We start from the raw sequence: 24,081 nt of genomic DNA, 5'->3' as shown, positions 1-24,081 counted from the left end.
GTCATTAACGGGGAGGCCCCCTGAAGGGTTTCTTAACCCTTTGTAGGGTCTCCGATCTAACGAGGGGAACCGCCATTGTTATATACTTTGCCAATATTTCAACCGGAATCATAATCGCGCTCAAATCCCATTTTTTCCCTATCTCATTCAAAATCGTTTTACGTGTCCTTTCGGGTGGGCGCAAGGGCTTAACATAAATAATTCCGTTCCTTTTCTTTATTTTTTGTGCAGAATTATAAAGAAACGAGGTCGCGTTATCTATTTTGTTCAGCGCTTTTAAATAATAAATTTCTTTATACAACCACAGTTTCGATTTACCGATAGAAAAGGCGGACGGATACGTATTACGGAACTTTTGATGGAAAGTTCTCTTTGGGTATACGGCGAAAAAATTTACCGCATTTTTATTCAAATCGTCCGACCGGGAATACATATCGCTTCCAAATTTGTCGAATAAAAGTCAAATATCTGAGATTTAAAGGTGCCGTTTTGACTACTGGAAGCGTCCTTAAAATTTTGATGGCGACCTAAAATTATCTATAAATCATTTTAGATGCAAAGTATTGAAGATAGTGGTACGTCGAAAATGGTTCCCTGGGTCTAAAATACACATTTTATATGATATCAATAAATAAACATGTTTTGAATGAAATACCGTGTATATCGGTAATTTACAACCAATTTTTATACAAATTAAATTTGCAGCCGTCCCTAAAATTTTTTTTTTAATTTTAGTATATTCATAATAATGCACATAAAATAATAATAAAAGGCTTAAATGTGTATTATATTGGTATTTTCATATTAACATAAGCCATTTAAAATAAAGTTTTATTTTTAGCTGTCATATTTATATTACGACATATATATTTTCTTATTGACTGATCAAGCAAAAGAAGAGGTTTACACTAGATTTATTTAGCATTATTCAGCATGATTTTAAAATATAATTAGACCCAAAACGTTATTAAACTTATATGTATAATATTACATAATCTCTTATGATACATAACATTTAAATTCAGAAATAACGTGTAAGCAAGAAACGTAAACTTTAAGAGTTTTTTTCTCTTCTTTAGAAGCAAACTCTATATGAAAAGAATCTATATAATAACAAATATTAAGCGACGCATTATTATTTTCTTAATACGTTCACGATGTATGGCTTCATTATATTGCAAAAAAATTAAATCCTTTGCGTATTGTATAATCTTTATTACTTGATTGATTATATTAAAATATTTCTTAAAATCGCAAAACAAAAAAAACTGCTTAATACCGCAATTTTTAGTTAATGAATTTAGTAAAAATTCTAATACATGTGTATAGCATAAACCGATAAACTATTTATCTGGGGGCGGCTTTATTTAATAATTTTTTTTTCAATTCTGCTAGTATGCATATAATATTCAAAATGTTAAAAATCTATTTCAATAAATAATAATTATATCTAAAGACACTAAAAGTAATTTCTTCAAAATAATATGAAATATTAAAAACAAAAAAAAAACAATACGTATGTAATACATAAAAAATGCATATAGAGGTTAACGCAGTTAAAGACATTTTGAGATATATCAATGCAAAAAATAGACTGGACATCTATTTTGCATGAACGATTTAAGGTCTGCATAGCGGTTAACCCCTTTGCAGTTCGACACAACTTAAAATTTGTTGTCATTTCAGTGGTGTTAACTATCACCCTTGAAAGCAGCGGCTATCTTCCGTTGTAATCTTTCGCCTACATTTTTAAAATTTCAATAGATGTTAAGTCAATAGAACTAGTACTAAATCTAAAAAAGTAACTATTGATTTAACAATGCAATATTAGTTCGACTTTATATTTTAACTTATCCGTCTTAGCCTCTGGAAAAACATAGACCTTTTCAATATAATAAATCTACAATATGATCGTAGTACAATATAATAAACGTCAATATCATTCGATTCTCCCCTTCAGCATAGTTTGCACGTAACCTTATTGAATTACCCTCGCAAATGTCGGTTTTTCTTTCGCTAGAAGGTAATGCATTCAAATGATCCGAGTAAAAGTTTCGACCCCGTACACACAATCGATCAATCATCGTCCCCATATACATACATATATTTCAATAGGTATATGATAGATTGACGTTTACCAGGATAGCCGGCGCCAGCCCAAACTTACCTTTCGGCGCCGAATCGGAGTCCTCTCCCGAGTCTTCTGGTGAATATATTCAACGTCACTCGCTCGCAGATGATTGATGCCCCCGATCCGGCCCTGGACCGGTTCGGCAGCGGGCGTCTAGATTTGTTTGAATTTCAAATCAAACTGTGATCAATCGTTTTGTGTGTGTGTGTGTTGTAATATTGAATTTCAAATTATTGAACAAACGGACCGCATTTATTTATTTCGTTGGGAGAAGAATCTAGTGTAGGAGTGGAAGTACATTAATTTGCCGAACTAGTTCTCATACTTCTATCAAAGAACTATTTCGTCATTAACAATGCTTTTACAATAACACAATTCACCGACCGAAAAGTTAACTGACCCGTAAATCTTTTTAATGTATAATTCACCGGCCCGCAATTTGTTGAACGGATGATGATGACGTTTCATGGTTTTAAATATGTATTAAAAACCATGAAACCTCAATTAACGTAAATAATTTCTTAGTTTGCCGTTTAATGTATTAAATACATATGATTTTTATTTTAATTTCCGTAACTATTGACTGAAATTTAATATAGAGCGATATAATAAGGCTAAGGCGTTTTCTTGCTAGCCAGTTGGTCACCGGCCGATAAATTATATTTATTATAGCCTTATTTTTTACCATCCCTTTATTATAAATTTATACTTCTACAAACTATTTTTATTTTATCTTTTTAATATTTATTGTTTGGCAACATCTTTGGCAAATTGTTTGGCAAACTCTAAGCCTTAAATTTCTCTCGTTATAATGCAATGTAAAATAATTCTACACAATATTTAAGTAACTAATAACGTGGAACCATGTTGTAATTATTTTTTTCTGATAATATTACAGACATTGGTATTTATAGGTATTTGTATAAAATAAATGGATTTAATAGATTTTTAATTACCTGAATGTAGTAATAAAATAATAATAATGATGAGTTACAAAGCAACATGTGGGTATAATTGATATTCGAAAAAAACTATATAATACGCGAAAATATTATACAGATAAAAGCACATCATATGAAGTTACTACTAGTTTAAATTAATTATTTTACTCAAAAGGGATTTATAATTTTTTAACATAAAACCAAATTGCACCTTTAGTTATAATAAAAAAAATGTTATAGCTTTTTATCGTTTGAGAGAATTTTAAAGTTCGAAGAAAGTAATTCTTCTATTAAATATTTCTGACGAAAATACATTTATATTTTATATTAATTATATAATATGTGATATTATATTTTAAACTTGTATTTATGGATATTTTTAAATTGTGAAATTTGATCTCGAATAAGCATTCAAATAAAAAGTATTGACAGGAAATATTAAAATAAGCTATTATGGTTAAAAATTGCGAAGACTACAAAAAACTTGTAAGAGTATTTGCGAATTATGAAAGAAAGAGTTTCTGAAAGCTGTGGCAAATAATATAAATTAACTATTATAGTAATATCATATTTGTATGTGTGTAAATAATATTTGAGAAGTTTTTTTAATTAAATGATTTTAATAAAATCTGTGTTTTATTAGAAATTTATATTTTTTATAATATATATTTTTTTCTTTCAAGAGATTTTTAAAAAATAATTTAAACCTTAGTGGCATTTTTATTTTTCTGCAAACCTTTGAAGACCAAAATTCTAGTTATATTCACAATTACAAATCTACCTATTGTAAAATAAACGACAAGTTATACAAAATATTTGCTCCATTAATCCAGTTAACGGTTTCATCTTTGGATTTATCCATTTTTATTTACGCTTTGCAGTAATATTCTGCTTCAAGTTCGCACTTTTATGATATTATAAAATAGCGGACCGTAGCGATCGCTTATCGTCGCCCCTACAGGGCGCCAAAATTCGACGGGCGTTAAAATTTAATCGGCTCAAACGGTTTTCATAAATTTATACTTTTACGCCGGTCGTATTAGCACGCCGGCTATCGTAATATACATACGTAAGTATACATATGTGTGTATGATTTTAGTACGTGGTACAATACGTTACAAATCAAATCAAATCGTGATTTGTTCGGCAATATTTTTTTGTTGCGCGATACGCGGATTGGTCGTTGCAATTGGGCAAAATTAAATTAAAACGACGATTAGTGTTGTTGAATTTATTTTTTTATCATAGAGTTTTCAATACATTTTATTTTATACCATATTTTTACAAAGGTTATAAAAACAAACTGTTTTTAACAAATCATTAATTCTAGATCTATTATACATTTTTAATAAATAAATAAATATAATATCAATGTTTTAGAAAGAAATATTTTACTTCACTTAAATCAGTACATCAGCAGACAATATCTAGCAATCAACTTTAATAAATAATAGTTTTCAATATTCCAGGAACATAAGTCATTTTATTGGATATCTATAATAATTTAAAACAAACGAGGATCCCGGGAAAAGGCGCTACTGAACGCCATTCGTATTTATTTTCTCTCTTTTTTGTATTTTATTATTTTTTCACTTAAGAACACATTCAACATTAAATATTATACATTACACACACATGCAGCACTGGCACAAAGCCACACGAAATGGCATTATAATGCGACTCAGAATGGTGTAGAAATGCGGTAGGAATGCGAAAAAATTTTCCGTGGATACGTTGAGGATGATATAGGGCCGCGGCTCGAAAATGGGAAATTCGCCAAGGCCGTCGTCGAGTTTCTCGTTATATTCCCGTCTCCTTCCTCTATATATATCTCTCCCACTCTTTCTTCTGGTTTTATTTCATTCTTTGTACGCATAAATATGCTATCACTTTTCGTTATCGCCCTCCCGGTGTCAGACATGAGCGAAAATTCGGCACGCAGAAGGAGCGATCGGATATTCTTATTATATCTATTCGAGCAATAGAATTCTTGATGGGGCCGTATTACCGAGATTTCTTGTACAGCCTCGTTATTTATCTACAGCATAGATATACGTATATATATATATATAATGTCGCATAATAATGTGTATATTATCCTTTTTATATTTAGGAATATTCAATCCATCTATAAACTAATGCAAAACAATACGTATACCGTATCAATTCACTATACTCTATCTCATTTAGTAAGAAAAATATGGCATTCCTTTTAGTTGACTTCTGAGGTTATAAAATAAACTACAATCATCTTTCTCAATAACATACACATGCATATGCAAGGGCGGGCGTTGAAATACTTTCCTTCTCGATCGCTCGCGTGCTAAGTAATGAGAGTAAATGAGAGATAAGGGCATGCTGACCGCATGCTCTCATTCACTCTCGGCACTTAACACGCGAGCGATCGAGAGGAAAATTATCTTACTGCCCGCACCTGGTATATGGAATTTTATAAACAGACGCACTGTGGTATTTTAAATTATAAAAGGCCATCTTTTTTTATAATTTGTTAATGTGAACGATTTTATATATTATATTTTATTAAGAGTACATCATTTTCAGCTTTTCGCCTATTCCACATCATTTTTATAAAATGACACAGAACTCACAACAAGGAGGTGGCTACAATTCGAGTTCCACCCACACCCTACTCAACCATTCAATAATTAGGGTTTGTTCATTTATGTTGATTTAGTCATTGTCTTAAATTGAGACTTTTGATCAAATTTTGGCATTGTGGATCTCTATAGCAAAGTTGTTTTAATGTAGCCAACTCTGTTTTCTTGTCCGCACACTTTTTCTGCAGACTCTGTAATAAGTTTGACGCATCTTTCAACAGCTTGGGTTATTATTATTTTAATAATTTATTTAGCTTAATAGCTCAATTTTACAATTATATTTTGGATATGCAATTCAAAAATTGTCTTTGTGTTATCGTTTATCGAAACATGCGTTGGCGATGATAATGAATAAGAGACAACTTATACGAGAACTGAGTTACAGGGGGCAAGAACTCAAAATCCGAAGTAAAAGTCTATTACAACTTTTACGACTCCTTCGATAAATTTTGATAATACAGACTAGTGAGCTGATAGATTAGACAAAATGTAAGCTGTTGCCCCCTTCAATGGCGATGAGCTTAACAACAGAAACTACTTCGTTATTTCTGCAAGTTTAAACTTGCAGAAATTTTTTTAATTTCATGCTATACCCAAGCTGTTAAAAATACATCTTGATTTGAAATTTTTCTAACAAAAATTTCAACAGAAACTCTAAGCATATATTTATTTTATACATATTTTGGCAGCCAATGGTTTAAAAACAATATTTCAAATACCTAACAGTGACAATTAACGGTTTATTACTCCCTATTTCTATGCGTATTGTTTAAGCCCAAATTGTGTAAATATTGAACGACGAAAAGCTAACATTTTGACAAATAAGAAGATCTAATTTGCGTTTGGATATTGTATATTAGTACATAACAGTTAAACTAAGCACTTTAATAGCCTTACTTGTCTTTTTCTTATTGAGCTTAGTTTTAATTTACTTTTTGTAATATTTATATTGGTTCATATCCTGTAGATTTTCTATAAAGTAGTGAAGATGTCATTACAATCTTCTCAGACTTGACACGATACGTTCGAGTTTTCTTGTTAACTTTTGGCCCAACGTGATATCCAAACTTTTGTCCCTTGAGCTCTATGCAAAAATACTTGGTGTATACAAAAATATCTAGTGTTAATATAAGCGCATACACTAAAATCATTTTAAGAAACATTGTATCTAAATAATGAATTACAATTTATTTAGATTACTCTGTCACTACATCTTGCCGAGTAACTAATTATTAGGGACAAACATACCATTCATATAATTTTGTTTTGATATAAAACGTTAAATTTAATACGATATTTATTTTACAATCATACTATTATGTACAATAAAAGCTAATAGATTATAAACAATTTCATGTTTATAATTTTGTTATTAGCTACAATATTAAATAAAAACATAAATTTAAAACTTGTTGCTTTAATTTTTAAGAAAAAAAAACTTTCACAATTTAAATGAAAGAAACAATACTGAAATAATAGAAAAAAATGGATAATGTGCAAATTTAAGTACATTTAGCTGAAAATATTAAACCATTATGAATTCTTTAGCATAAAAAAATAGTACAACTATGTATTCTTAATAAATTTTGTACTTATATTTAAAAATCAGTTTGTTTCTATCGCAGTCTCTGATACACAAGATTATTTGGTTAGTGTGATATTTTTTTTATTATTTTGTGCTATGAAAATGACTGTATTAATTTTTTATGCTATGAATTTTTTAAGATTATTATAAAATAGGTATATTTATTATTATTTTTGTAGTGTGATGACCTGACATATATTAAAAATACTGGCGTTATTACACACTTAGCAAGAAAATATAAAAATGTATCTTAATATTGGTTTGTAAGTAAATATATATTATTTATATATAATACTTAATTTTTTTCGTTGTCGAAAGTCGTTGCGGAACTCCAGCTGTAATTTTACAGAGTATTGAGTGTTCATTATTAAGTAAAATAGCATAGCTTCTACTATTCATGTATGAGCCCATTGAATGTAGCAGATAATCAGAGGTTTTATATTTTTACTTTTTGTGAAACAAACCGACTTGTTATATTTATATAAAAAATATATAGTACATATTTATTGCGTAGCGACTACATAATACGACCTTTATTTAAAATCATCTTGCTGGTCATTTTTTTCTTATTTATTCCTTATATAAATTAATTATTAAATACATAACTTAAATATATTAAATAAAAAAAATAATCTTGTTTAAATATATTTAATAGACTTGAAAAAATCCTATTTTTTATTAGAACACACAACCTAATTAATTGCTACTGATATATTTTGCCTAACATATTTCTTATCCACCTAGTAAATTTTTTTAGTACAATTTTAATGTAATTAGATTTTTTATTAAAAAAAAATTAAGTTTTAGATATTAACCATCTTATAGTAAACCATTATAAATATTGTTTTTTTCTGATCCTAATTTGAATTTATTAACACTCAGTCAACCTCCAACTTTTATTCTCATTATTTAAATTTATACTTATGTTAGTTTTATGTAAGTATATTAGAGTATCGCAAGTATTTGATTTATAGCAATAGTTAACATGCAATACACACAACATGATTTTTTACTTAAAATATGATTCATAAATTAAAACTTTTGCTTAAGCAAGTTTCATAATAATTTGTTTTTTTTTACTTGGGCTTGTATTTAAAAAAATATTTAAATCTTGTCACAAATAAAATTGTTGCATTAAGTTGTTCAAAACCGCTGGTTTGCAGCTTAATATCAGATGCTAGTTAATATTTCATTTAAAACTAATCTAAAAATAATTTCGAAATTATTTTTGACATAAAACTTTCGCAACATTAAATATTTTTTAGAATATTTTATAATTAAATCTGCGGTGCATTTACGCTACAACGTATATTCGCCATCTGCACAAATTTTAAAATTGTCCCATTTTTACCCGATTACTCGAAAAGTGTCATGTTTATCCATAATCTAGTTTTCTGGGAAATTTATGTGTTAATCGGAACGTTGAATTCGGAGATGGATTGGATATTTCGTTTTAACCTTGAGCCAGCAAAAAAATACATTACACAAGTCGAGGGTGACTGATGTTTTTCGTACGCGTGAGACGTGTTTTGCGTCTATAAATTTAAGGCACGCGTTTTGATTGTTGTATCGCATGTCTTGCATGTCTTGACTCTACCCAAGCGTGAAAAAATACTAAACACACAAAGATATGAAAGGACGTGTGAACGTGTGTGTTAATGTCTTTTGATATTATTTACTAATTAATTTATTTACCTACATACCTTATTAAGAACATCTCAAGTAAATTAAACATTCTAAGAAATTTAATACTACGTAAATTAACAACTGCCTTAAATTTGATATTATAAATGTATTTAAAAATAAATATTAATAATAAATTATTAAAAACTTATATTCACTTCGTTTAATTGTATTAGTTATACTCGTTTATCCAACCAAAGCATTTAAGATAGTGCCAAATATGTTAACATGTTTCATCGCAGTTTAAATGTACGTTTAAATTAAATTAATTTATTCTTAATAAAAAAAAGTTAACATTAAATTAAAACCCTAAAAAAACGGTTTATTAAATATATCTGTATGTACATAAATAGCGAAGAGAACCAGATTCCTAGAACAGTTTCGTTGAATGCGAAGTAATTCAAATCATGTATAATTTTAGATCTTGTGCAATAAAAGAGATTTTTATTTATATATTTTTAATATTAAAAAAGTAATTGCTCAATATTTTTTCCTGGAATATTGCTTTTAAATAATTTTCACATAAAGCACAACTTTCTTTCAAAAATTTTATATTTTATTTCAAGAAAAATTATTGTTAATGAATAATTGTCATGAATATTAGCTTGAAAAATTATAAGTTGGTATTAGTTTTTTTATTACACTTTATAATAATTACATCAAATTTTGAACTAGATAATATACAATCTACATACATATATATTAAAAAAAATATTGCAATAACTAGTTTTCAGTATGATAATAAATTATTTATTTTAAACAATTAAAAAATACTGATTATTTGCCATTATTCATAAATAAATTAAGTTAGGTTTCTTTAGTTATATTTGGTTAGATTATTTTTTTGCTAGGCGTGTAAGGTAAACTTCATTCGATTTAATAGAAATAAATTAAAATATTCAGATTAATAAAAATTTGCTGCAACAGTAACTTACTAATCATAGAAAGATAATAAGTATTAAAAAAAATACGAAAGTGGATTAGATACCCTTGATCTATAATCATAATCTTTTATAAAAAAGATTATGCAGATGCAGCAAAACATTTTTTAATTTTCGGCATATGTCGTATTAATATAATAAATTAATAACGAAAAATGCAGAATGCAATTTTGGACCTTTTATGAACTACCAAATATGTAAAAAAAATATTTTTACAATCGGTTGTAATAGGTTACGATTTTTTTTTAATCACCCAAATAGCTCTGAAGTACAAAAAATGGTGTTATGATACTTTTTATGACTTATGTAAGATGTGTTTTCTTTCTAGTAATAATCTTAAAATAAAAAATTTAGTATAAGTCAAACGCACAATATAGCGCCTTATAAAAGAGTGAGAGAGCAGAGCTTACATCGACGCTTTAACTCGTCCCCAGTCTATATTAAACAATTAAAATTTGCACAATTTTCAATCTACCATTCAAATATATTTCGATCGTTTACGTGCTTTTCCTCGTCATTTGTAATTATTATTATGTTACTTTTTTTTAAACAATTTCATTTTATTTGCTTTTCAGGTGACCGAAACCGCAAACGAAACAATGGTAGTGAGCTCGCTGTCGTTTGCCCCCAGTCCCGAGGACGACGGCACTCGGCTACGTTGTCAGGCTGACAACCCTCGTCTGCCGTCGGCGCCGCTAGATGACTCATTCACCCTCAACGTTATCTGTAAGTCAAAACATCTGTGTTATTTTTCACGCCAATATCCATTTTTCATGTTGGGCTCGTCAACGTGTAGAGGCTCGTTATAATGAATGACATCTCTTTTGAAGCACGTGATTTTCAACCCTGTGTAAAATTCCACTTGCAACTTTTTATTTTACATTTAATTTTATTATTATAAATAATTAACCATCATCACAAAGCAAAACAGGGAATTGTCACAAAATCCTTTATATTAATTATATTTTTATAAATTTTATTGTATAATATGATGTTCACAAATGAATGAAATACAGTAACCCAGATTTTATGCAGTATTCGCGTGTACAATTAATATGTGAATACGTTCAATGGGTGACTGACCAATGAACAGTTTAATTAAACAAATTCAGCTACAATAATAAATTGAATTCGTGCACCTGCTGAAATTATCAAACTATATATAAAAACATATTTATGTCAGTAAAATGCAATAAATGGTATTGTTCTGTTAATAAATAAAAGTATTAGTATAACAGTTGTATACATGTTTGCTACAATGATACAATGATACGATGAATTGTTTTATATGCTAAATCACATTTAATCATATAATTGTTTTCACTATAAAATCTCATTATTTTTTAATAAATATAGGAAAAGTTTTCGACTCTTTTCCATTAACAAATATTTAAAAATTCATTCTAGTTTGTTGAGTCAAGTCTGAGAATTAGTTCTTTATTTGTTCAAAATAATTGTAAAAAAATCATTACCGATACTTTTTTAAGAGTATATAAAAAATCTATTCTTCTAACTCTACTACTAATATCTAAGCAAATATTCACTAAAGGAAAATAATAAATATAAATAATAACTTTCACTCATTTCTTCCTGACAGCAAAAGCAATCAAATGTTACTTATTTATTCAACTCTTTTATAATATGTATCTTTTAGTCATCGAGTATAACTTCGTTCAGCCATCTATTAATTAATTAAATTTAATTCAGTGCCGTGGCTTCTCAAATTACTTGGGAAATCACATAGGGAACGATAAATAAATTACGTACAAACTATTGATAAGAAAACACCTGAAGACCCGCCAATGTAAAGCAATAAGCAAAGACAGATAAACGCTTAGTGTATTTTTTACCAGAAGTTATACTATCCACCAGAATAATAGAAATAAATATTTATGACACAAAAAACTATCATTAAGCGTCGCTCCTCATCGCGAAGGCTAGCTTTTTTATCGGTCGATTAGGACACTTTTACCGTCCGTGTGACACATGTCAGCCGACACAGGATTGTTTACCATTTCCACATTTATTATTATGTGATTTATATTTCATCTACGCATGTTTATTTATTATATTATAAATGGATATGGTATGACTTGTTTATTTCTAAAATTCAACAAAAAATCATATTTGATATAACTAGGAAAATAATTTCTTATTAATACGTAAAAATTTGCAGTGTTGAATGTTAATAAAAAAATAAACAAATTTACGACACCTAGCAATAAATTGTATCAATAAAACGCCACTAAATCTAGAGCGTATACAGTACACACACCATAAAAAATCGCAAAGCCGTAGACACGACGCAAAGTAACGTTTTATCTATAATTCGCACAAGATAAGATCGAGAGTCGGCCGCTCGCAGAAGAGCCTTAGTTTTATTTCATTGGAATTCCATCGACACGGAACGTCATCTTATTGGATTCCTATGTGGATGACACGATTTTTACGAGGACTTAACGTAATTCGTAGGCGCGCTGGGGTCAAACTCGACCCCTACTCCCCCGCTCATTAAATCCCTTCAGCGTAGTACAGCGATAAAACAGGGCCACTATTCGTTGTCTTGTCTATTTCTAAACTCACTCCAATAAAACGGGCCGGTCTTTGTGTCTCAACTGTCGGCAGCTTATGTACATTTCACGTCAACCCCTAAATCGCTACGGGGCGAGACACCGAGCCGTTTCAGCGAAATGCTCAAGCACGTGTATGAGTGTATTTGTGAAAATCGTGTGTGTATTACAGGGCCGTATTTAGATCATAGTGGTTAGCAACCTACGATTCTTAAGCTTAAAATTAGATGCATATACTCAGATACAAAATGAATGCTGTCCAAAAGTGTACTCATTCGAACCTAAAATTAAATTTGGTTGGTTGTTTGAACTTTTATATGTTGAATCATGCTTAGAGCAAATTTATAGCCACCCACAATTGCCTTTTATATTTTTGCTAAATATTTTTTACGTAAATTTAAAATAAGGGACGATATAATTTAAAAATACGCATGCAAATCAATCTAATATTTAAAAATAAGATACATAAAAATAAGTTTTGCATAGTAACTATTTAAATAAAATTCTCATTATATTTTTAGCTACAATAATTATATAAAAATATTTACATCAGAATTTTTTTACTTAACCGTATAGATTTGTGTAGTATAACTAAACAACTTCTTATTGTTGACACTGGCCGGTGGTCTTCCAATTAAAGTAGCTATTACAATAATTCAATTTTTATAAATAATCTTAGGAGCGATTTTTTTTATTGTTATAAAATCGTTAAGACGTCTAATTGATGTTACTCTCATAAGTAAAAGCAATATTGATTATAACGATTGACCAGTAATATAATTTGTTAGTTAATACAAGAAAAACCTGGGTTTTTAATATCATATGAAATCTAGTGTTTTTTATGATTTTGAGATCGAAATTAATGATCATTATATAATTAAATCTGATTAAACCTCAAAGATCAGGTTTTCCTTAGTCTCTTAGTGTCTTAAAATTCTAATTTCTAAATCCGACCCTGATATCTACACACAACTGTGTGTGTACGATTTTGCTTGTGAGCCGTAAACAACACATTTCGTGTTCGGGGCGAATAGTTCGCCAACGTCAAACGTTCAGGTAAGATTAACATGTCCGTTCCTTGGGGTTTATGTAGCTGTTTGTAGAATACAAACGAACTGCATAGTGTCTCAGATAAGGTCCTTTTTAAAAAACAAGCATATGTGCTAAATTTTTAAATCACACTTAGACGAAATTTAATAACATAAAGTTAAGAATAATATACAACCAAAAAAATGTACTCAACCTTAAATGAATCAGACCAATTCCTTACAGCTACCGATGAAGACAAGTCTGTGTATAGTAGTAATGAACTGGATTGATTAAGTAGAAAGGAAATTGAACTATAACATTTTAATTATGTTTCTTTATTTCTTTATGACAACTAATTTTTAAATATTTTTTATAAACGGACTGTTATAGAGGATTTGTGTACAGTGAATATTTTTTTAAAAAGTACGTTATAAATGCTAAACTATTAATACGGATACAAACTATGTTTCTATTTACTCTTTTAGACCTATCTTTAAACCCACTTTAAACTGTGTATTGGTAAGCTAATCATCATTAAAATAAAGAACTTAATTTTCCTCGATAACGTTTCACAAAGCCAGTGAAAGTTTACATTATACAACATGTACAACATGCTTTATGTAATGCGAAAGTGCAAACTACTACCTTGCATTCTGGCTACCTCTCACCGGTGACTTTCAGGACAAAGGAACGCTCCAAGACCCTTCATGTAAGTAGTTAAATTGTGAATAATGGAAGCAAGGACGGAAGGGAAACGCGGATAGACTAATGTAAAATAATAAGAGAATCATATTATATAATAATAACGTGTAACGTAAGAGGAAAAACGAGAAGAGAAGAAGAAAATGGTAACTGCGGGGGTTAAGACACTATAATAAAAATGTAAATTTGCCATCCCGGGCACAGAAAGTATACCTCGCATGATGAATTCTAATTTCCCTTACAAAAGTACACCCAATTACGTGGTGTAACCGTCGAATAGACGGCTACCCTTCTTTCTATGCTTTTTCCTCCTTTTTCGCGGTTGTGAGGTCGAAATTTCGTGCTTTATTTCGTAATAAACATAAATGTACTTTACACGTGCCGAAGCATATTGTGAAATTGTTATACACTTTAATGAAAAACTAACATTACACAATATATTGTTAAATTTTTATAGTATTTTTAATCTTAATAAAAATAAAATTAATATCCTTTGAGTAACGAAACCTCAAAATTACCAACATGAAGTACAAAGTAAATCCATTTAAATTGAAGTATAAATAAAATAAAAAATATTATAAAAATATACTTTTATTATTTTTTTTAATACTTTTTTAATAACCGATTTTAAAAATAATCTGATAATTAAAACTAATTCTCAATGCAACAGTAAAAAATCATATTGAAAATGAGCTTTCAATCAAACATTTTAAATTATTTGAATAATGAAAAGATTGATAATTACCCCAATAACAAATTTGGTGCAATAGATTTCATTAATGTACATTTTTTAAGCCTATGAAATATTATTACAAGTAATTTAGCAATTATTTAAAGTTAATAAATGCAAATCCTAAATCAGTTGTATCTGTACAACGATAACTAGTTATTTTATTACGTATGATAGTTTTACTTAAGTAATAAGTATCAACATAAATTGATAGTGGGATAAAACAATAAAACCATTCTAAATGGTAAATAAAAGGCAGCATTATTCACATAATAAAAACTCACGCATCGTCGCAATATGTTTTTAAAAATAATCCAATAATCCTATTGCGATAAACCACATATAATAAATAAAATAAAATACAATTTCATCACAACGTTGCTATGTGGTTAAAAAATAATCCAATTACTCAATAATCCTGTTATGATTAACCACCATACAAAAAAATTATTATCCATAAATATTATATTAAGCTTATTGTGAGATTGATATTGCTATATTGTAAGTTGTGTAGCTGTAACGGATAACTATTATATATTAACAATGATAATAGTATAGTGATTGCATCGTTAAAAAATAATAAGGTTTTAAAACAATTATATAAATGGTAGGTTGATATCTGTAGATACAATTCCAATATTTTACTATGTAACTTTTGCTACATACTGCCAGATATTGTAGGAGCAGATCACCGCATTTATGCGCGTGTGTATGTGTGTAAATAAGCCTAAGAACTTATTCAAACGACGCTTTCCAGGCAGACTTTATTACACTCTGCAAATTTATACGAATCGAGTGGCTCAGACGTCAAACTCCGGCTTCTATCTGAATTTATGGACGCATCCGCGGAGATGTCCCTAAATTCTGATTGAAAACAGCTCAATTGGCCATAACCGTAATTTCACCATAAATCCTAAGAGTCGTCGGAATCTCTCGCCTCTCGATATTGCCGCCGCCCTCTGATCTGTATTGATCCTCGAGGAGTGGCAAATTTTTCGCAGATACTGGCTCATTATGCGATTTCATTGCCAGAATAGCGGATTGTACTTTGGCGACATTGTTTGTGTGTCTTGCACGTGGCGTGCCCTACGTTTTTGGTACGTGAAGTGGTCGCAAAACGTGCCAGAATATCGCACCGAACGACCTTTTTAGATAGCTTTCAACGGCGAGATTGCATTTTTATAGCGAGGCCACTTCCTCGTCATTTTAGACGTAGACTTTGTCTACTTTGACTATTAAATGCACCTGAAAGATCAGATTACTCTCCTTGAATATCCTCAGGCGAATGCCATGTGAATTTTATATTCTACAAAGCAAACGCAACGAATTATAAAATCTTCACAACGAAGTTTGGCAATACGATATAATACGAGAGATTCTCGAACAGTTTTATTTCAGAATTTTTTTAAATTTATATTTCAAATAAAATGGAAGCAATTCTTGTCTGTGTTTGCAGTTCCATTTCTTAACTGCGAAAGGGTTAAATGCTGTTAAAATTCATTGGTAACTTGTTACTGCTAATGACATTCAGTTTAAAATTAGTCAAAATGCTTTAATGTAACAAACGTTAAACGATTGACAAGTTCAAAATATAAACGATTTTACAAATTTACTAAAACGATTTATGACGTTATAATTAAAAATCATGTTTATGAGATTACTCTAAAAGGCGAATTTTATTGTTTATGCTCATCAGAGAAAATCATCTTATTACCAATCTTTAACTTATATAAATAGATAATTGTGCCATACCATATCAAAGCCTTGTTCAATATCAATCATTAGTAGTCCTGTGCCATAAATTTATTAAAATTACGTTGTACCATTACTTTCTGAATATTATTCGGCATTTTGTATTAAACAAAACGCATTAAATTAAAATCACGTACATAACAAAAATCCCGCTGGCGGCGGATTGTCACTGTCGAAATAGTTTACGTGTACCACGACTGAAAATGTCAAAGTTTTAACGCCCGTGACACCTTGGGCAAATATTAAGGTCGCAAGTGGGAATTTTTCCGCAACTTTTATTCCCCGTCCTCTAATTTGTGAGCGACGCGCTTCAGCCAAAAGCCCCCCAAAGTAAAGGAAAACATTGGTGACAAACTGCTCGAGTGTGTTGTTAGGTAAATACGCTTTAAAAATTCCCAAAGGTAAATAAATACACGGACATCGTCTCTCTCACACATGTTATACTTGACTTTGAAGTTTTTTTTAAGTCAAAACTCGTATAGGATCGTTAAAAGTGATTTCGAGATATTTAGTAAAAAATCTTTAAGCAAAACATTTTTACCGAGATACTAGAAAAGTAATCGTAAATGAGGTTGACAAATTAATATAATATAGTACTTTCCGACACTAAAAAGCAGACGATTGCCAAAAATTCCTGTTCATAAATAATCTAAATCACAATAAATTAAGTGCATCTAAACATTTTAAATGCTCAGCATACTACGTAAAAGCATATATTTCAAGTGCATATGTATGTCATTAATTAATTAAAAAAATAATAGAGGACACAGGTAGAACTTCTGAGGAATTCCCAATGGTGTGAAATATTATTTTAACAATCACCGCCCTAAGTTACGAACTGTCTAGGATCTTTAAAATAAATTGGAAATGATCTAGTAAGATCACCTGAGCAACCAAAAATTTTTTTTACTACCCATGACAAAGTTTGTCAAAGGCTTTTTAAAAATCAATATATACGATGTCTACTTATATTCCAGCATCATAAGATTTTGCCACTGTATTGGTGAAAGACCGTATACCACACTTATATAATGTTGCCATATTTCTGTAGTTTATATTGTACTTGCCATAATTTGTTGAAACAGAAGAAACGGTTCGTTGTTTTGTAGTTCATTGTTCACTCACTTGATAAACAAGTTTTATTTTAATTTAATTAAAGGTTAACTTAATTATACATTATAATAATAGGTTAACTCCAAACATCGGTTAATGTTAACTTAATTATTTGCTATTTTTTTAAGTAAAAAATTAAAAGCAAGTATCTTACACACATAATTTTAATTACACACTTCTCCGATTGAAATATTTATAGAGATTAGTTAAACGATGCAATCAGTGTTATTGCTTTTCTCAATTATAATTATTAAAATCGCCGCAATGACTGCGGTCACCCATTCGCCGATAAAAAATAATTACAAATTTAGAGAAGAGCGTCTGAGGCAATCCCCGAGGGGAGTGTTTTTCCCCTACAAGCGGGACGGGTCTCCAAGGATGAAATTCCCAGGAATTTCAATAAAAAGACGAAAAAATGTGCAAGAAAAACAAGCGTACATGTGGACATTTCACGTCTCGAAATTAATTGTCGAAAGAGGTTCAACTCGCGTAACGTAACCGTTAAATTAATTAAACATATCTTAAATTGATTATTAACGATAGTTTAAACGGAGCAATGGCGCACAATCTATTAAATATACATGAGCAAAGTTTCGTTAGTTTGTTTATCTCATTGTTCAAATTATCCGCTTAGCACCGCAACATTTGTGATTTGCGCTAGACGATTAGTTTAACTATAGTTTGTGATAAATATTTAACATAATTAATTGTATTAGTCTACATGTTTCTTACTTAGCGGTAACAAAATTTATTTATTTATTTATATGTGCAAGGCATAACAACTTTATAGCAATGTATCTTGTTCAAATCTGAGCATCATTTTGACAGGTTTTCTAATACACTGTGATGGCCATTATATAAACAAGAATTATACAAATAAATATTTAAAAGAAGCCTATTATGCTGCACACTTAAAATATATGAGCACCATCTTACATATTTTTTTTCTAACACCAGAAATGTGATTGTATTTGGCAAGCTTATTATAAAGTTGGATAGCTCGTGCAAGAGATTCTGGTCGTAAAAATAATAACACTGATTCACAGAAGTTTATTATCCTATTCTAAAAACTAAAATATATATTGAGTTTACATTTGTACATATATATTATATTTACATAAATGAAGTACGTATTTTCATACACTCCACACGTGTAAAACCAGTTAGTTTCACGTAGTTTTCTATTAAACCACATATTCGAACACGTTCGTTTCTCGATAAATTATCTTTCAATCTTAACATTTCACAAAAGAGCTCAATTTATAACACACGTTAGATGTATGATATAAAATATGTACGTATGTTTTTTTTTTTATTTTTATAAAAGTTTATTTCTTAAATAGACATAGGTAAAATAGCATACAGATATATTAAATGCACAATACTGGTTCATAACCATTTACATTGTTTACAAATTGTTAAGTTATACAATAACATAAAAAGAATAATAAATTATACGAGAATATACTAAATTAAAGGAAAAATACATAAAACCTTTTACAAATTTAAAAAAAATCCAAAAAAAAAAAAAAAAAAAATTTTGGAAAAGAATGAAGCAGATGAGAAAAACAAATTATACAAAATACATAATATACAAAATAAAACACATACAAAGGTAAATAAACCTAGCCCTGTAGACCTGAAACTGATGACACTGTGATGAGCTTAACTGCATCAAAGCAATATGTGCTTAGGCATTTTATGTTTGTATTTAAATTTAAGTTTTGCTTTGTCGTAATCACCGATTCTTGAAATTAGTGGGTTTGCGTGGTCTCGCGAGATTTTTTTATAGTATTTTTCGGTTTGATAATAACAGTATTCTTTAATGGTAGGAATTAAATGTTTGGTGTGGAGTTTTTTAAGGTTAGTATAAAACGGTGTATTATAAATTATTTTTATGGCTTTATTTTGAATTACTTGAAGTTTATTAAAATTACTATTACTCGCGTTACTCCACACTGAACAAGCGTAAGTTAAAACAGGTCTGATTAATTGTCTATAGACTAGAATTTTATTTTTTATTGTAAGCGCACTTTTTCTATTAAATATTGATTTTAGAGCCGCAATGGCGCCGAGCCCTTTCGACCGGAGTTCAGTTATATGTTTATTGAATTTTAGTCTGGAGTCCAGGTGTATACCCAGATATTTAACGCTCGCTCTCCATTCAATGTTATGCCCTTGTTCACTTTTAATGGGTGCAGGCAAGGGTTGTCTACGTTTAGTGAATATTATTGCTTCTGTTTTGTCTTGATTAATTTTAATTCTCCATTTCATAAAATATTTTTTTAAGTTTTCAAGGGATTTTTGAAGTTTAACTGCAATAGGTTTAAGACCATAAGAACTAGTAAGGATTGCAGTGTCGTCAGCGTACATTGAGAGTTTAGTATTTTTTAACATTGGAATATCATTAGTATATAGAATGAAGAGAAACGGGCCAAGTATACTTCCTTGAGGAACACCAGCTGGTATTTTACGCGGTGTCGAAAATGTATTATTTAGCGAAACAACATAGCTTCGATTCTTCAGGTAAGACCGTAACATGTGAATAATGTAATAGGGAGTTTCATATTTTAAAAGTTTATACATTAATCCATCATGCCATACTGTATCAAAAGCCTTTTCCATATCTAATAATAAAAGACCAGAACTTTTTTTCATATTAAAATCGGCAGATATGTGCTCTGTTAATCTATTAAGTTGATGCGTAGTCGAGTGATTTTCGCGGAAACCAAATTGCTCATTAATGAGTTTGCTATTAAGAGATTCCTTTAATCGAGATAATATAATTTTTTCAAATAATTTGCTAAATGAGGGAAGTAAACTTATCGGGCGGTAGTTAATTGGTATGTTATCTGCTTTGCCAGGTTTTTTTATCGGATGAATTTTTGCCGTTTTCCAGATTATTGGTAAATATCCAAAAGATAAGCATGAATTAAAAATGTTATTTAAGTACTTAAAGCAAACAAAAGGAAGGTTTTTAATCGATATATTCTCTAATTTATCTATACCTGGAGCCTTTCTATTTGATAATCGTTTAACAATACTAAGAATTTCTGATATGCCGACTTGGTTAATGGATTTTTTATCTATTGGAGTTTTACTAATATCTTTAATTGCCCGGTCTACTTTATTTTGGGTTTTTTGGTCAATGTAATTTTGCGTAAGTTGATAAGATGTAGAAAATGTCTCAGCTAAAATCTCGACCTTCTCCTGAGTCGTGTTAGCTACGTTGTTTCCGGTTTTTAAAGGTGGTATATTTGAGTTTTTATTTTTAAGCGATTTCGTCATTCTCCATGAGGAATTATCTCCCGGTTTCAAAGCTTTTAGTTTACGCGACCACGAAGCGTTTTTGATGTTTTGAATTTGAACGCGAATTTCATCAGTTAGTTTGTTAATTAGAGTTTTAAGTTGGGGCGATTTATTTTTGTGCCATTGCTTTCTCATATTATTTTTAATTTTAATACGTTTAATTATTTCTGGGGTGAGTTCTATGTTATTCCAAATATTTTTACGCGACGGAATTGATGATATTTTGGCCTATGTACGTATGTAATAACAGTTATACAGTTAGCTTCGAAGCAATAAATTCAATATCTGTGTAATGGAGTTAAAATTTAATATTTCGTATTTTTGATTTTGGAGAATGGGTAGACGCAGGCTGTCATAAATCATGATGTGTCATTGCTTTCGTATAATTTGCATGAGAATATGATTCGCGTTTTGTTTGCACATTTACGTGGGAAGAGGTAAACCGGAAGCGCCAACCCCTTTGTTCGCAAAGTGCACAAAAGATTCTAAGAAAACACACAAAAGTTTTTCATATCGCATTCGGAGATTATATTGTGTAAGATTTTTTAATTAAAAATTGTATTAAATTCATAAAACTGTCTAATATATTTCGATTCGGAACATAAAAATATTACGGTTGTATCAAGTATTTTTATAAAAATATTTATAATGACATATAGCAGCCAATATATTTTTTTATTTTAATTTAGAGGTGTTCCTATTTATCGAAATAATGCTAAAAAGTATTTTTAATATAAGTTTATTTATATATAATATAATATAATGTTAATGTATCATATACCAAAATATATAAGTTTTCTATTAATGTTATATGTATTATAAACGAAAAGCTATGAATGTATAGAATATTATTATATTTTAATAATGATGTTTTTTTTATTTAATAAATTCGTTTCACGTTCTATCAATTAAATCGCAGTGTCAAAGCCACTTAAGCCATGAGTTTTTAATTAAATTGTTTTCTTCCATGTGAAATACGTCGTCTTGTTAACACTTAAGATCATACATTGCATATATTTAGATAATATGAAACCCTCATACCAAAGAGCATATATAGTTATCCGAAAGTAAATTTATCTTAGAGTACCTCAGTGGCCGTTTCTTTACGAGTTGTGTGCGAGCGAAACTTTACGAGTTTCATGAAAAACTACTATGGAAAAAGATGATTATATCAAACACCATAAAATCCGCATGTTGATGTTTAGGGTAGAGATTTTCTCGAATACGCGCTATATGTACGTATTTTATATACATATATACATACATGGATATGTAAGTATACGTTTATGTATATATTGCTATAATCCGTGTTTGCCTAGCCCTGTTTGTGCGATAAACTTTTACCGTTTTGAAGAACGGCGCTGGGAACAAATGTGGGATTTGGGAATTGTACTCTAAATTTTGGAGGATTTGGTTAATATTATTTTAGGAAATCCCCGTGAGATTCTTGATGATGTTATTTAATTCAGCGAAAATACATGCTTAGCCTAGATTAATTAAACACTGTAAAATATTTACATATATATGAGCATGACAATAAAAAGTCAGCAAGTTCTATCTATCACACTTTAATTATTTTCGTATAGGTTTTATTTATTTATTAATAATACAATTAATATTGTTTTATTGTTGCTAGTTGAAACTGTATCCAGATAACTTATTATTCATGAGTATTGCTTAAATCTTAATCATCTGTAAAATGCTCATCTTGATCTTGATTTTTTATAATATAAAAGATTATATTTTTTTATTAATTACATATTAAATGTATAATATAAACCTTATTCAAAAAAAAACATCATTAAATTTATAATAAAGACCATCTGGGACAACGAATGTTTTTAGACAAATATGTGACATATACTACTGTTGTGACAAAGTTTTGCATAATAAACATAAATTATTTACATTTGAATTAGTTTTAATTTATTAAAATATCTCATACTAGTATAATTAATATTTCCAAGGTATTTTATATTATAACAGAGCTTTTACTAGGTTGAGCTTTTAAATCTACTTCTTGATAATTACAATGCGTTTATTTTAATATATTTTTACCCTCATGATTTATTTACCTCTGATTCCTATTTTTTTGATTGGAGCATATGCAATGATTATAAAATACACATACGATTTAATTTCAATTCAAAATTATTTTATCAATAATGTTGATGAAAATAAAGATCTTAGTCTTTGCCTGCATTCATTATTAAATGGCAAAGAAAAAAATCATAAATTAACAAATTTTAATGCTCACTTCATCATCCTATTTGATTTTCATTCATTCAAAATGTGACACTTTTAATTAACATGAATTCATAGTGTACATAGAAGTAGATAAAATATTTCATCAATTAGGAACATTATCGTAAGTATAAATTAAAATAAATACATATATATTTATATTTTAAGATAAATCAAGACTAGGGATTCCAATCGTCCGGGATCCCGGGATCCTGAGATCCGGGATCCCGGGATCCCGAACGATTTTCAATACCCGATGAGTCCCGGGATTATAAAACATAATCCCGAATTTTTCGGATTGATTGATTTATCAAGCACAATCGAATTATTATTGACAACATCGTTATATTTCGTGTACAAACTTGCGCGAGTTGCACATGTCATCTGTGAATCTTTGAGGCTGTGAGTCTGAACGTGCTTTTTCAGCAGCAGGCTGCTTAGGAACCAAAATCAGATCAAGGCTAAATGATAAAACACTTGATGCTTTGATGTTACTTAGTGAGTTTTATTCAAAATAATGTTTTCAATTAATTGTGTCTATGAATGTACATATGTACATACATTGTCAAAAGTTCATTTTTTTCTTCTCAAATAAACATATAAGACCTTGCCTTTTTTATTTTTATTATATTATTTTCTATTTTAAGCACAAGACTAAAATTATACGTACTTTATACATTGTACGTTTTAAAAAACAGAGGTAAAAATATATTGTATTATTCATTTTAAATTA

The 24,081-nt window shown here is 29.3% G+C and overlaps 1 protein-coding gene across 1 annotated transcript in view; it reads left to right on the top strand.

The window, feature by feature from the left end:
• Positions 1 to 24,081, top strand: part of LOC148233025 (neural cell adhesion molecule 1-like) — a 602,564-nt gene that overhangs the window by 368,981 nt on the left and 209,502 nt on the right. The window contains exon 8 of the mRNA XM_088190284.1: positions 10,475 to 10,625. Within this exon, the coding sequence (XP_088046410.1) occupies positions 10,475 to 10,625 (151 nt within the window). The remainder of the gene's footprint in view (positions 1 to 10,474; positions 10,626 to 24,081) is intronic.

This window comes from Plectrocnemia conspersa, unplaced genomic scaffold (assembly GCF_051122295.1).
Source record: "Plectrocnemia conspersa isolate PC_06_02 unplaced genomic scaffold, ASM5112229v1 ptg000008l, whole genome shotgun sequence".
In the NCBI taxonomy this organism is placed as follows: Eukaryota; Metazoa; Arthropoda; class Insecta; order Trichoptera; family Polycentropodidae; genus Plectrocnemia; species Plectrocnemia conspersa.
Note: the sequence above shows the minus strand (reverse complement) of the source record. Positions and strands in the feature narration are given on the sequence as shown.